This window comes from Dermacentor andersoni, chromosome 4, assembly GCF_023375885.2.
Source record: "Dermacentor andersoni chromosome 4, qqDerAnde1_hic_scaffold, whole genome shotgun sequence".
In the NCBI taxonomy this organism is placed as follows: domain Eukaryota; kingdom Metazoa; phylum Arthropoda; class Arachnida; order Ixodida; family Ixodidae; genus Dermacentor; species Dermacentor andersoni.
Genome location: NC_092817.1, coordinates 8,083,851 through 8,097,884, shown reverse-complemented (window position 1 = coordinate 8,097,884; position 14,034 = coordinate 8,083,851). Strand labels below are relative to the sequence as shown.

Below are 14,034 nucleotides of genomic sequence, written 5' to 3'. Positions count from 1 at the left end.
CAAGGGGGACAAAGATAGAATTCATTCGTATAGACCGTTGTATAGACCGTCGTATACAAGCCCACATCGGTAATATTCAGCTAGGCTAGCAATGCAGGCAATCAAATTAAAGCTTCAAGCTTGGGCAGAGAATAATGGTATTTTGAGAGAACTTGAGAATGGCTTCAGAATAGGTAGGCGTTTAGATAATAACTTATTTGTTCTTACTCAGCGTATTGAAATATCAAAAGTAGAAAGCAGACCGTTATATGTGGCCTCTTTAGACATTACAGGAGCCTATGACAACGTAGACCGCAAAATTTTGTTGGATATTCTAGAAGGGGAAGGCTTAGGTGACGATTGTCTACGACTTTTGAGAGAGATTTACTTAGAAAATACCGTATGCATTGAATGGGAAGGGATGAAGAGCGAGGAGAAAGTTCATATCAACAAGGGACTGAGGCAGGGGCGCCCTTTATCCTCACTGCTGTTTATGATGTTCATGCTGAGGATGGAGAGGGCGCTAGAAGGAAGTAATACCGGGTTTAATCTCTCATACAAACAGGCGGGTGCAGTAGTAGAGCAGCAGCTTCCGGGTTTATTTTATGCGGACTACATTGTGTTGCTAGCTAACAAGCAAATTGATTTGCAACGTCTGGCTAATATCTGTGGAAAGGAAGGCAACAATTTAGGTTTGAAATATAGTGTTAGAAAATCAGGTGTTATGGTATTCAATGGAAACAGTGAACAGACAGTGGCGATACAGGGCAAGGAAATACCTCGGGTAACATAATATAAATATTTTGCTATATGGATAAATGAAGGCAATAGATAAGTGGAAACACAGGGAAAAAAAACAATAACAGTGAAGGGGAAGAGGAATGCAGCCATAATGAAACACAGAGCGCTATGGGGATACAATAGGTACGAGGTCCTCCGAGGTATGTGGAAAGGGGTAATGGTTCCAGGACTTACTTTTGGAAATGCGGTTGTTTGCTTTAAATCAGGGGTACAATCAGGACTCAATGGGAACCAAAGGTCAGTGGGTCGCCTCGCATTGGGAGCTCACGCGAAGACTACAAATGAAGCTGTGCAGGGTGATATGGGCTGGACTAGTTTTGAAGTGAGGGAAGCTCGCAGTAAAATTGAGTATGAAGAACGGCTGAGGAATATGAAAGAAAGTAAATAGGCTGGGAGAGTGTTGAGGTATCTGTACAGGAAGAACATTGATTCACAGTGGAGGAAAAGAACTAGGAAGCTTACCAGCAAGTATGCGGCCCGTAGGGTGGGCAACACAGTAACAAAGACCGTCAAGCGGAAAGCGGAGAGGCTGAAATAATCTCATGGGTGGCGGCAATGGAAAAGAAACCTGCCATGAGTAACTACTTAAGAGGAAAAAAACGAAATCAGGAAAGATACAATTTTTGATAACTCAAAGGGAAGCTCATTACTTTTCGAAGCGAGATCGGGATGCCTTAGAACACGCACCTATAAAGCGAGATATAAGAAGGAACAAGAAGCATGTGCTTGCTGCGGTAAAGCTAGGGAAACTATAGAGCATTCTTTATTAGAATGTAAACGTCTGCCCAGCGGTTTTTTTAGGCACCACTGGCCTCCTTAAAGCGCTTGGGTTCAGCGAGAGCAGTGGAAAAATAAACATGTCCGCAATAGGGATTAGTAAGAGGCGATTGGAGGATTAATGGAAGAAAAGTAGGAAAACGACAATAAACGGAGACGTACAAAAGCACAGTTCGCAATAGAGGATCAGAAAATTTGATTTTGGGAGTTCGTAGCGTTTTTTTTCCTATTGTTTAACCTAAACATTAGGCAGTATAATAGCAAGAGCTTTGTGGCGCAACCCACCGCCCCGCTCCAAAGAGACGCTCATAACATCCATCCATCCATCCGCAGGTGAAAGCGTTCGAATGCGAAACTATTGCTGCTTCCGTCCGGCTACTGTGCGATCAGCAGTCGGAAATGCAAATGGGCGATCGCTGACACACGGTGCATGGTGCAAAATCTGGAGCCACAGAGGGAAAACGTGCAAGTATAATTTGCTGCACAAATAGTGAATGGCGTATGAAGAAATTGAATGAATCTGTGTGGCCCAGCTCACGGACCGCTGCTGTGCAAGAACTGCTTGTGTTGCCGGCCCTTTCCTCGAGGATAAAAAAAAAAAGCACTCTTCCGCTAGCCTTGTACCGCTAACCTCCAAAGAAAGGACTTCCACCCGGGAACGTCCGCAAGAATGAGTATACTACTTGTTATACAGTCCCAAATGGAGCATAGTGCCTCTACCTGGCACAGCAATTTTCTCGCACGTTATCTGTACATATTATTACGATATTACGATACTCAAGAGACGAGCCGCAGCGAGAACGACGACGAAGTGGGTCGGTGCTTTTGGCGCGAGCGAATGTCGGCCCGGCGCTCTGGCTAAAGTCCAGTGTAAATAGTCTGTAAATAGCCTCTTTCGTCTGTGTCTTTCTACACGTAACATTCTGGTGGAGGTCAGCGATCCCCGTCCTCGCCACGGAACTCCGGAGTGATCGGTACATAGAGCTTGTCACCATGCCTCCCAGTGACGAGCCCGCCTCTGCAATGACTTCGGCTGGTCCGACTGCTCCAGTCGTCACGGTTGCCCAACATCGCGACCCTGGTGTGTTCTCTGGCCTGGAGGGACATGACGTTGACGAATGGATCAAGCTATATGAACATGCCAGCGCTAATAAGAGGTGGGACCCAACCATTATGCTCGCCAATGTCGTCTTTTATCTCGGCGGCACACCACGCGTGTGGTACCAGACGCATGACGACGAGATAAGCAGTTGGGACACTTTCAAAGAAAAGCTACGGGAACTGTTCGACGACCCCATTGGCCGCAAGGTTGCCGCGAGAAAGGCTCTTGCGTCTCGGGTTCAGACATCTACAGAGCCGTACGTTTCATACATGCAAGGGCATTTATTGCACCTATTATGATCAATGCCTGCTAGCCGAGTTGTTATCCTCAAAACATGCCGATGGGCGCGCGACAAATCGCGGAAGTCGGACTCACCGCGACCGCATAGCGAGCGAATATGTTCGCCCCATGCTGGACACCAACGCCTGGCCGTTCGCGCGTACGGTCACGCAAACGGTGGCGCGTTCGAACAATCATATTCGTCCATTCCGAGGCAAGCTTCGCGAGACGGGCTCGCAGAAGCATGGACCGGCGCACGCGCAGAACGACCGCGCCGCTTGCGGAACCCGAGCCAAAGAGGAAGAGCCTTTCCCTTTTTGCGCCCAAGTAACCCCGCCGTTAGGAGGCGCTAACAGAGAAACACTCTCGCTGTCTCTCGTACTACCCTACAGGCATACCGACCTCCGCCGTAAAGCCACGCGGCGAAGCCGGATTACAAGAGACGGGAGCTAAGCGGGAAAACAACATATCAGGGGACGCGTAAGAGTCGCGCATCCCCACAATCTCAATTGCTTTTGCTTTGATAACCTTGTCTCCTGCTGAGCGCAGGTATTCTGCTGGTGTGTGTGAAGCGCTAGCATGTCAATTAGCTTGCGAGAAGTGGCATGCATACTTGTGAGGTCGACACTTCCCGTTTCACACTGATCATCAAGCACTTACTACATTGCTGCTGGATCAGAGGGTCGACGCCCATTACGCATTTCCCGCTGGTGGGCTAGTCTCTTGTACAACTTTATCGTACAATATTGCAAAGGTTCTAACAATGTCATAGCAAATGCTCTTTCTTGACTGCCCTTGCAACTGCCCCTTTCTCAGGAACTGGAGGAAGATATCGTTTCTCTTGTCATTCCAAGCATTAGTAAGGCTGACCTGCAAGCAGCTACAGCTGAGGATACTACTTCGCAGCAGATCATACAATTAATTGCCAATGGCTGGCCTGAAAGGAAATCCCTTCCACCTGAGCTACTACCCTATTTCGCTTTGAGAAATGAGCTGTCCTATGTAGACAACTTAGTTTTCCGTGCAGACCGAGTTAGTATTCCCGCTTCACTGCGTAACAGGCTCGTCCAGCTGGCTCATGAAAGTCATCCTGGCATCGTCAGAACTAATCAGCGTCTTAGAGAAGGATATCGGTGGCAGGTTGAAAATGCAGTTCGTAACTGTATTGTATGTCAAGCAGCAGACAAGTCTGCCAAACCGGTTTTTGCACCCCTGCAGCCGGTCACCTGGCCAGGTAAACCTTGGGAAAAGCTGGGAATGGACATCGTTGCTCCACTTGAACATGCTCCATACGACTGCAAGTTCGCCATTACATTAGTAGATTACCACTCTAAGGGACCTGAAGTTTACTCCTGCAGTCACCTCCGAAGCTGTAATTGCATTTTTGTCAGAACTTTTCAGTAGGGAAGGTTTCCTGCATGCAATTGTCACGGACATTGGTCCTCAGTTTAAGTCTCAGTTGTTTGAAACTTTCCTCTCCGACAGAGGCACTGTATTTCTGCCCTTTCAATTACTACCCTCAAGCCAATGGCCAAGTCAAAATATACAACCGCGTCTTAAAAGAGCAAATCCAGCTTGCTCAACTAGAATGTCGTCCGGTGAAACAAGCTGTCACTGTGTATTTGGGCACATACAGGTTTACGCCTCAAGCTACAACAGGTCTGCCGATTGCACAACTTCTGCATAATCGCCAGCTTCGTTCTGGTATGGACATTACAGGGTTATACCTAAAGCCTTCTGCGCCTTCCCAAGTTTCGGATTCTGTGAGAACCATAGTATTCCATAGGCAACAGGCAGCTCAGCAGCATGTACATCGCAAGCGCGAAGCGAAATCCCCTAAACTACAGGTTGGCCTCTGAGTAAAAGTACGCCTACCAGGGAAGCAAAATAAGTACATGGGTTCCTATAGAATCTTTACTCAAGTTGGATCTAATTCTTTTATGCAGAGTGATCGAAATGTGTGGAACGCATCCAAGTTAGTTATCGTAAATACAGAACAGAACGCTAATAATGACCAACCGGATTCGCGTACTTTCCCCCATAACTCTTTTTCCATGCAGTACAGTACTTTCCCTCAATCTTCTCTTTCTTATGCAGCACCTCCCTTAGTACGTATGCGGTTACCTGCCGCGCAATCGTCTCCTTTCGAGGGGAGGAAATATCAGGCAAGCTGTCAAATACCGGCTGATGTGCCCAGCCAACATGCTTCACTCCTTGGACCCCCTCATGAGTGCTTACCGGAACAAAGTTCAGTACAGCCACCTACTCAACAAATAGCTGAAGTGCCCAGCTCTAATGCTCCGCTCCTTAAGTACCCTCGAAAGTGCGTCACTGAGCAGACTGGCTCAGTCTTCACAACAAATGGCTGAAGCGCCAAGCCACAATGCATTGTCTTCAATCACGCCGTCATGCTCTACTGCCGCACGTGCTGAACAGTGTTCGCTCTCAAACTTTGCGGAAGAGCGCTCACCCCCAGTGCTCAAACTCTGCTGATGTCTCCGAGTCTATCAAGGTTCCAGCAGTGAACACAAATTCGTGCTTACGTCCTGCACGCTCTCGTCCCAAACGCAGCGGAAAGCGACCGGCTAGTTTTAAATACTAGATACCTTAATATACATATATTCCTTTCTTGCCTATGTCTCATTGTTTTACAATACTCTGCAATGTTTTTCTGTTTTTCTTTTACAATCCAGTGTGCGAGAGAGCGCCATGTCATGTCACGTGAATACCATATTTCTTACACATGCTTGTTAAATGCTACTTAACCGAGTCATATGCGTACTCATTGCCTTACCTCATGTACACGTTCTAGCCTGAATTATGTTCAGGGCATCGCACAATGCGAATCCATCCTACTGTAGCAATAAATAAGGAATACCTGTAGTCATACCTGTGATAACCATTGTATAAGGTTGCTATTCTTATATTGCACAAATATCTACAAAAGTCTAGTCGATCTTACGCATGTCTTTTTGCATTCAGTGCAATGTTCAGTGCTTCGTACTGTATAACGATCATGTTCACAATGCAACTGTGGCGTTAGTTCTGTATAATTCGGTCGTGTACTCTTATGTTATACGCATAGGATCCTACGTCTCTCCTAGCTTTCTTTCTAGGGGGACATGATGTGGTCTCGAGGATCTCCGAGTCAATTCTTTTATCTCTCAGTCAATGTCTTGGCTTTTTAATGGATGGATGGATGGATGGATGGATGGATGGATGGATGGATGGATGGATGGATTGGATTGATGGATTGGATGGATTGGATGGATTGGATTGATGGATTGGATGGATGGATGGATGGATGAATGGATGGATGGATGGATGGATGGATGGATGGATGGATGGATGGATGGATGGATGGATTGGATTGATGGATTGGATTGATGGATTGGATTGATGGATTGGCTGGCTGGCTGGCTGGCTGCCTGCCTGCCTGCCTGCCTGCCTGCCTGCCTGCCTGCCTGCCTGCCTGCCTGCCTGCCTGCCTGCCTGCCTGCCTGCCTGCCTGCCTGCCTGCCTGCCTGCCTGCCTGCCTGCCTGCCTGCCTGCCTGCCTGCCTGCCTGCCTGCCTGCCTGCCTGCCTGCCTGCCTGCCTGCCTGCCTGCCTGCCTGCCTGCCTGCCTGCCTGCCTGCCTGCCTGCCTGCCTGCCTGCCTGCCTGCCTGCCTGCCTGCCTGCCTGCCTGCCTGCCTGCCTGCCTGCCTGCCTGCCTGCCTGCCTGCCTGCCTGCCTGCCTGCCTGCCTGCCTGCCTGCCTGCCTGCCTGCCTGCCTGCCTGCCTGCCTGCCTGCCTGCCTGCCTGCCTGCCTGCCTGCCTGCCTGCCTGCCTGCCTGCCTGCCTGCCTGCCTGCCTGCCTGCCTGCCTGCCTGCCTGCCTGCCTGCCTGCCTGCCTGCCTGCCTGCCTGCCTGCCTGCCTGCCTGCCTGCCTGCCTGCCTGCCTGCCTGCCTGCCTGCCTGCCTGCCTGCCTGCCTGCCTGCCTGCCTGCCTGCCTGCCTGCCTGCCTGCCTGCCTGCCTGCCTGCCTGCCTGCCTGCCTGCCTGCCTGCCTGCCTGCCTGCCTGCCTGCCTGCCTGCCTGCCTGCCTGCCTGCCTGCCTGCCTGCCTGCCGGCCGGCCGGCCGGCCGGCCGGCCGGCCGGCTGGCTGGCTGGCTGGCTGGCTGGCTGGCTGGCTGGCTGGCTGGCTGGCTGGCTGGCTGGCTGGCTGGCTGGCTGGCTGGCTGGCTGGCTGGCTGGCTGGCTGGCTGGCTGGCTGGCTGGCTGGCTGGCTGGCTGGCTGGCTGGCTGGCTGGCTGGCTGGCTGGCTGGCTGGCTGGCTGGCTGGCTGGCTGGGCTGGCTGGCTGGCTGGCTGGCTGGCTGGCTGGCTGGCTGGCTGGCTGGCTGGCTGGCTGGCTGGCTGGCTGGCTGGCTGGCTGGCTGGCTGGCTGGCTGGCTGGCTGGCTGGCTGGCTGGCTGGCTGGCTGGCTGGCTGGCTGGCTGGCTGGCTGGCTGGCTGGCTGGCTGGCTGGCTGGCTGGCTGGCTGGCTGGCTGGCTGGCTGGCTGGCTGGCTGGCTGGCTGGCTGGCTGGCTGGCTGGCTGGCTGGCTGGCTGGCTGGCTGGCTGGCTGGCTGGCTGGCTGCTGGCTGGCTGGCTGGCTGGCTGGCTGGCTGGCTGGCTGGCTGGCTGGCTGGCTGGCTGGCTGGCTGGCTGGCTGGCTGGCTGGCTGGCTGGCTGGCTGGCTGGCTGGCTGGCTGGCTGGCTGGCTGGCTGGCTGGCTGGCTGGCTGGCTGGCTGGCTGGCTGGCTGGCTGGCTGGCTGGCTGGCTGGCTGGCTGGCTGGCTGGCTGGCTGGCTGGCTGGCTGGCTGGCTGGCTGGCTGGCTGGCTGGCTGGCTGGCTGGCTGGCTGGCTGGCTGGCTGGCTGGCTGGCTGGCTGGCTGGCTGGCTGGCTGGCTGGCTGGCTGGCTGGCTGGCTGGCTGGCTGGCTGGCTGGCTGGCTGGCTGGCTGGCTGGCTGGCTGGCTGGCTGGCTGGCTGGCTGGCTGGCTGGCTGGCTGGCTGGCTGGCTGGCTGGCTGGCTGGCTGGCTGGCTGGCTGGCTGGCTGGCTGGCTGGCTGGCTGGCTGGCTGGCTGGCTGGCTGGCTGGCTGGCTGGCTGGCTGGCTGGCTGGCTGGCTGGCTGGCTGGCTGGCTGGCTGGCTGGCTGGCTGGCTGGCTGGCTGGCTGGCTGGCTGGCTGGCTGGCTGGCTGGCTGGCTGGCTGGCTGGCTGGCTGGCTGGCTGGCTGGCTGGCTGGCTGGCTGGCTGGCTGGCTGGCTGGCTGGCTGGCTGGCTGGCTGGCTGGCTGGCTGGCTGGCTGGCTGGCTGGCTGGCTGGCTGGCTGGCTGGCTGGCTGGCTGGCTGGCTGGCTGGCTGGCTGGCTGGCTGGCTGGCTGGCTGGCTGGCTGGCTGGCTGGCTGGCTGGCTGGCTGGCTGGCTGGCTGGCTGGCTGGCTGGCTGGCTGGCTGGCTGGCTGGCTGGCTGGCTGGCTGGCTGGCTGGCTGGCTGGCTGGCTGGCTGGCTGGCTGGCTGGCTGGCTGGCTGGCTGGCTGGCTGGCTGGCTGGCTGGCTGGCTGGCTGGCTGGCTGGCTGGCTGGCTGGCTGGCTGGCTGGCTGGCTGGCTGGCTGGCTGGCTGGCTGGCTGGCTGGCTGGCTGGCTGGCTGGCTGGCTGGCTGGCTGGCTGGCTGGCTGGCTGGCTGGCTGGCTGGCTGGCTGGCTGGCTGGCTGGCTGGCTGGCTGGCTGGCTGGCTGGCTGGCTGGCTGGCTGGCTGGCTGGCTGGCTGGCTGGCTGGCTGGCTGGCTGGCTGGCTGGCTGGCTGGCTGGCTGGCTGGCTGGCTGGCTGGCTGGCTGGCTGGCTGGCTGGCTGGCTGGCTGGCTGGCTGGCTGGCTGGCTGGCTGGCTGGCTGGCTGGCTGGCTGGCTGGCTGGCTGGCTGGCTGGCTGGCTGGCTGGCTGGCTGGCTGGCTGGCTGGCTGGCTGGCTGGCTGGCTGGCTGGCTGGCTGGCTGGCTGGCTGGCTGGCTGGCTGGCTGGCTGGCTGGCTGGCTGGCTGGCTGGCTGGCTGGCTGGCTGGCTGGCTGGCTGGCTGGCTGGCTGGCTGGCTGGCTGGCTGGCTGGCTGGCTGGCTGGCTGGCTGGCTGGCTGGCTGGCTGGCTGGCTGGCTGGCTGGCTGGCTGGCTGGCTGGCTGGCTGGCTGGCTGGCTGGCTGGCTGGCTGGCTGGCTGGCTGGCTGGCTGGCTGGCTGGCTGGCTGGCTGGCTGGCTGGCTGGCTGGCTGGCTGGCTGGCTGGCTGGCTGGCTGGCTGGCTGGCTGGCTGGCTGGCTGGCTGGCTGGCTGGCTGGCTGGCTGGCTGGCTGGCTGGCTGGCTGGCTGGCTGGCTGGCTGGCTGGCTGGCTGGCTGGCTGGCTGGCTGGCTGGCTGGCTGGCTGGCTGGCTGGCTGGCTGGCTGGCTGGCTGGCTGGCTGGCTGGCTGGCTGGCTGGCTGGCTGGCTGGCTGGCTGGCTGGCTGGCTGGCTGGCTGGCTGGCTGGCTGGCTGGCTGGCTGGCTGGCTGGCTGGCTGGCTGGCTGGCTGGCTGGCTGGCTGGCTGGCTGGCTGGCTGGCTGGCTGGCTGGCTGGCTGGCTGGCTGGCTGGCTGGCTGGCTGGCTGGCTGGCTGGCTGGCTGGCTGGCTGGCTGGCTGGCTGGCTGGCTGGCTGGCTGGCTGGCTGGCTGGCTGGCTGGCTGGCTGGCTGGCTGGCTGGCTGGCTGGCTGGCTGGCTGGCTGGCTGGCTGGCTGGCTGGCTGGCTGGCTGGCTGGCTGGCTGGCTGGCTGGCTGGCTGGCTGGCTGGCTGGCTGGCTGGCTGGCTGGCTGGCTGGCTGGCTGGCTGGCTGGCTGGCTGGCTGGCTGGCTGGCTGGCTGGCTGGCTGGCTGGCTGGCTGGCTGGCTGGCTGGCTGGCTGGCTGGCTGGCTGGCTGGCTGGCTGGCTGGCTGGCTGGCTGGCTGGCTGGCTGGCTGGCTGGCTGGCTGGCTGGCTGGCTGGCTGGCTGGCTGGCTGGCTGGCTGGCTGGCTGGCTGGCTGGCTGGCTGGCTGGCTGGCTGGCTGGCTGGCTGGCTGGCTGGCTGGCTGGCTGGCTGGCTGGCTGGCTGGCTGGCTGGCTGGCTGGCTGGCTGGCTGGCTGGCTGGCTGGCTGGCTGGCTGGCTGGCTGGCTGGCTGGCTGGCTGGCTGGCTGGCTGGCTGGCTGGCTGGCTGGCTGGCTGGCTGGCTGGCTGGCTGGCTGGCTGGCTGGCTGGCTGGCTGGCTGGCTGGCTGGCTGGCTGGCTGGCTGGCTGGCTGGCTGGCTGGCTGGCTGGCTGGCTGGCTGGCTGGCTGGCTGGCTGGCTGGCTGGCTGGCTGGCTGGCTGGCTGGCTGGCTGGCTGGCTGGCTGGCTGGCTGGCTGGCTGGCTGGCTGGCTGGCTGGCTGGCTGGCTGGCTGGCTGGCTGGCTGGCTGGCTGGCTGGCTGGCTGGCTGGCTGGCTGGCTGGCTGGCTGGCTGGCTGGCTGGCTGGCTGGCTGGCTGGCTGGCTGGCTGGCTGGCTGGCTGGCTGGCTGGCTGGCTGGCTGGCTGGCTGGCTGGCTGGCTGGCTGGCTGGCTGGCTGGCTGGCTGGCTGGCTGGCTGGCTGGCTGGCTGGCTGGCTGGCTGGCTGGCTGGCTGGCTGGCTGGCTGGCTGGCTGGCTGGCTGGCTGGCTGGCTGGCTGGCTGGCTGGCTGGCTGGCTGGCTGGCTGGCTGGCTGGCTGGCTGGCTGGCTGGCTGGCTGGCTGGCTGGCTGGCTGGCTGGCTGGCTGGCTGGCTGGCTGGCTGGCTGGCTGGCTGGCTGGCTGGCTGGCTGGCTGGCTGGCTGGCTGGCTGGCTGGCTGGCTGGCTGGCTGGCTGGATGGATGGATGGATGGATGGATGGATGGATGGATGCTATGAGCGTCCCCTTTGGAACGGGGCTGTGGGTTTCGCAACCAAGCCCTTGCTATTATATTGCATAATGTCCTACCTATGGTAAAAACAAAAAAGAAAAGGAAAAAACCACAAGGAATTCCCATAACCAAACTTTCTCACCCCCCTATTGTGGACTTTGTTCTTGTACTTCGGCGTTGTTTGTCATTCCCCTACTTTTCTTCCACCAATCTTCGGATCGCCTCTCACTGATCTCTAGTCCGGACATGTTTACTCTTCCCCTGCTCTCGTTTAACCCAAGGGCTTCAAGGAGGTCAGAGGTGCCTCAATCGACCACTGGGCAGATATACTTGCATTCTATTACAACGTGCTCCATCGTTTACCTAGCTTTACCGCAGCAAAGCACATGCTTCTTCTTCGTTGTTATATATAGCTTTATAATTGCGTGTTCTAAGGCATCTCGATCTTGCTTCGAAAAGTAATGAGCTTCCCTTTGAGTTATCATAAATTGTTTCCATCCGGATTTTGTTTGTCATTAGGATTAAATGGACGGTGCAGCGCGCCAATACCGGTCACGGGACCATGTAGCGTGGCGTCACGGAGCTCCATAAATAGGCCTGGTGTGTTCATTAAAAGCAGTTCCTGCCCAACTCTCGTCTGATTACATCTACGCGCGCCGCTTTGTTCGCCGGACGGCGTCCAGGACGTTGTCGTAGACATCGTCGTAGACTGCTAGACATCGTCGTATGCACTAGACAAGTGATGTGAAGAATTACATTAATTATTATTTAGGACATTCCTGTTTTACTTATATTACCTGTTGTTTCTTTTCCTTCGTGTTTTTTTTTTTCATTTTTCATTACTATGCATGTGTAAATCATGTAAAATATAGTTGTATATGTTTTATTGTTCCTGGAAGTATCAACTTTGCTTTCGCTTAATGCAGCACCGCTTTGTACAGTAGTTTTGTTCTTAGGTTTTACTGAATTCGTTATTTTAAGAAAATTCATGAAGCCTGCGCTATTTTTTCAGTTGCATATGTTTGAAGCTTACACTAGTTGTATAGCGGCATAAATTTATATCATGTTTTCATTTCATTTGGTTGCTTTTACTTTTTGTACAATTGCGTTTAAACTAGCTTTTCTGTTAATATTTTTTACTCATGTATTCCTTTTATATCGAGTTACAATCTATACTTGATATGTACAGTATTAGGTGGTCCCCCTGACAGTTTCATAACTATGGGACCACCGAATGTAATAACGTCACTAATGATGTTATCATGTACGCTATTCGTCCCTGCTGGTTTTGCCACATAACGACTTCTTCCTTTTTTTCAGCAGTAGTGCAGTAATGTCCACGTACACCCAAGAAGGAAACAGAAGAGAGTCGCCACGCTTTATTGCAACTGACTTATATCGACCGGTTGTTGTCTGGCTAAGGACGTCGCCCGACTAACAGGGATGCCGGACTGAGGGCTCCTCCCACTGAGCACTTCAAGCCGACTTCATTTCAATAAAAGTTGTGCCTCTCTCTGCGTCGCAACACTCCATAGCCACAGCTGTTGACATAGACAGCCGTCGCCCCCAATCACGTCGCCATGGTCCTCAGCTGCTTGAACAGTTTCAGTGCCTCGATGATTCGGTCTTCGGTGGAGCGGCCTTCGAGCGGGTCGCCGTCGCTCTGCGGCCGCCAGCGCGAGCCGACGGCGGGCAGCCGGGCGGCCTGTGCTCCGGGCCAGTGGGCCGCCGGTCTCCTTGAGTAGAAGTCGCCCAGGGGCGTCTCTGGCTCAATCACCACACTCGGCATTCTGCACAGTGAGAACGTTCAACGTGTCTGCGGGAGAGTTTAACGCAAGACGCACACGTAAAACACAAGCACTTAGCTTTCATGCGGTGAGCACAGAGTCTCAAAGAAAGTTCCAAGGCGTTGCAGCCTGTTCGAACTAGAGCCCCTCCATACACGTTTCCGCCGACCAGGTGGCGCGTGGATGCAGGGGCTTTAGTTCGAACCGGCTGATCGACACGTCAATTTTTTTTTAATATAAGTTACGAAATGCTGCGCATGCCAATTTCAAAAAGGAGAGTCGTGAGAAAATACTGATTAATAATAGAGGTTCATAGCAAGGTAATTTTCACAGCAATATGAAGGATCCAACGTTTAGTCAAGGGTCATCGTCAGGGCCTGGCGAAGACTCTTGTCAAAGCGTTGACTCCGCGGATGCATCCATTTTTGTTCAGCTGCTGTTGAGCACTGCAAATTAATAAAACTATTAAAGGATATGTTTTGCCACAGGTCATGGGGCAATGCATCAGTCAGTCAATTCTAATCTATTATCGTTTGAGGGGAAAAAAATGAAAAAAGTCAGTGGTGATTTAGCGGCAAATGGGAGAGAAATGCGTCAGCATTACGTCGCACCTCTTTTAGGTCCCGAACCTACGACTTAAACCACACGCGCGCGCGCGAACACATATGCGAGAAGAAAGGAAACTGAGCGTCCCGGTTTTTATTAGTCAACTCACAAAACGCCAACAAACAATGACACGAAGGACAGCATAAGAGAAGTAATTTGTACTTGTTAATTGTAAATAATGCAATGGTACTTGTTAATATAGAGTGTGGACTAAGAGTCCCACACTCTATATAAGCATGTTCGAGTTTGGGCCTAAATAAAAAGAAATGGAGCTGTTTGGAATCCGAGAGAGTGCGTTTAAACTCGTGCCGTAGAAAGTATAGCTTTCGCTCCACAGAATGTGGTTCCCCTTACTGACTCAAAGGCTAGCTGAGGCAACTCTACCGTAGTCTACGGTCCATCAAGTTCCCGCGCAAATCACAAGCCCTCGCGAAAGAACTCGGAAGCAAAGGCTTCACAGTAAAGATGCGGTGGATTCCATCCCACTTTCGTATTGCAGGCAGCGAAAAAGCTAATGCCTCATGCATATGCAGCCCTCTATCATTCTACCAGTCAGGGTCCCAAACAGTAATAAAGTTAGAATGTCTGACATACGAAATCACTTTGGGTCACTTTGTGTTCCACCACATAGGCCGTGCGTAACCAAGAGATTTCATCGAGAGGAAGCCTCACCTCTATGTCGAACAAGGACAGGATCTGCTAGTGCACCCCCGTGGTTATTTAAGACGGGGAATATGTATTCTTCTAACTGTACGATA

The 14,034-nt window shown here is 55.5% G+C and overlaps 2 protein-coding genes across 4 annotated transcripts in view; one reads left to right on the top strand and one right to left on the bottom strand.

Annotated features, from left to right (window-relative positions):
* The window catches only part of LOC129386101 (uncharacterized), a 69,172-nt gene extending 56,776 nt beyond the window's left edge, over nt 1–12,396 (top strand). For all 3 annotated transcript variants that reach the window (XM_072287736.1, XM_072287737.1, XM_072287735.1), the window contains exon 3: nt 12,207–12,396. In XM_072287736.1, coding sequence (XP_072143837.1) covers nt 12,207–12,209 — 3 coding nt within the window. In that variant the 3' untranslated portion in view covers nt 12,210–12,396. The remainder of the gene's footprint in view (nt 1–12,206) is intronic.
* Nucleotides 12,397–12,438: 42 nt separating this feature from the next.
* Nucleotides 12,439–14,034, bottom strand: part of LOC126535934 (uncharacterized) — a 169,006-nt gene continuing 167,410 nt past the window's right edge. The window contains exon 15 of the mRNA XM_055073355.2: nt 12,439–12,673. Coding sequence (XP_054929330.1) covers nt 12,454–12,673 — 220 coding nt within the window. The 3' untranslated portion in view covers nt 12,439–12,453. The remainder of the gene's footprint in view (nt 12,674–14,034) is intronic.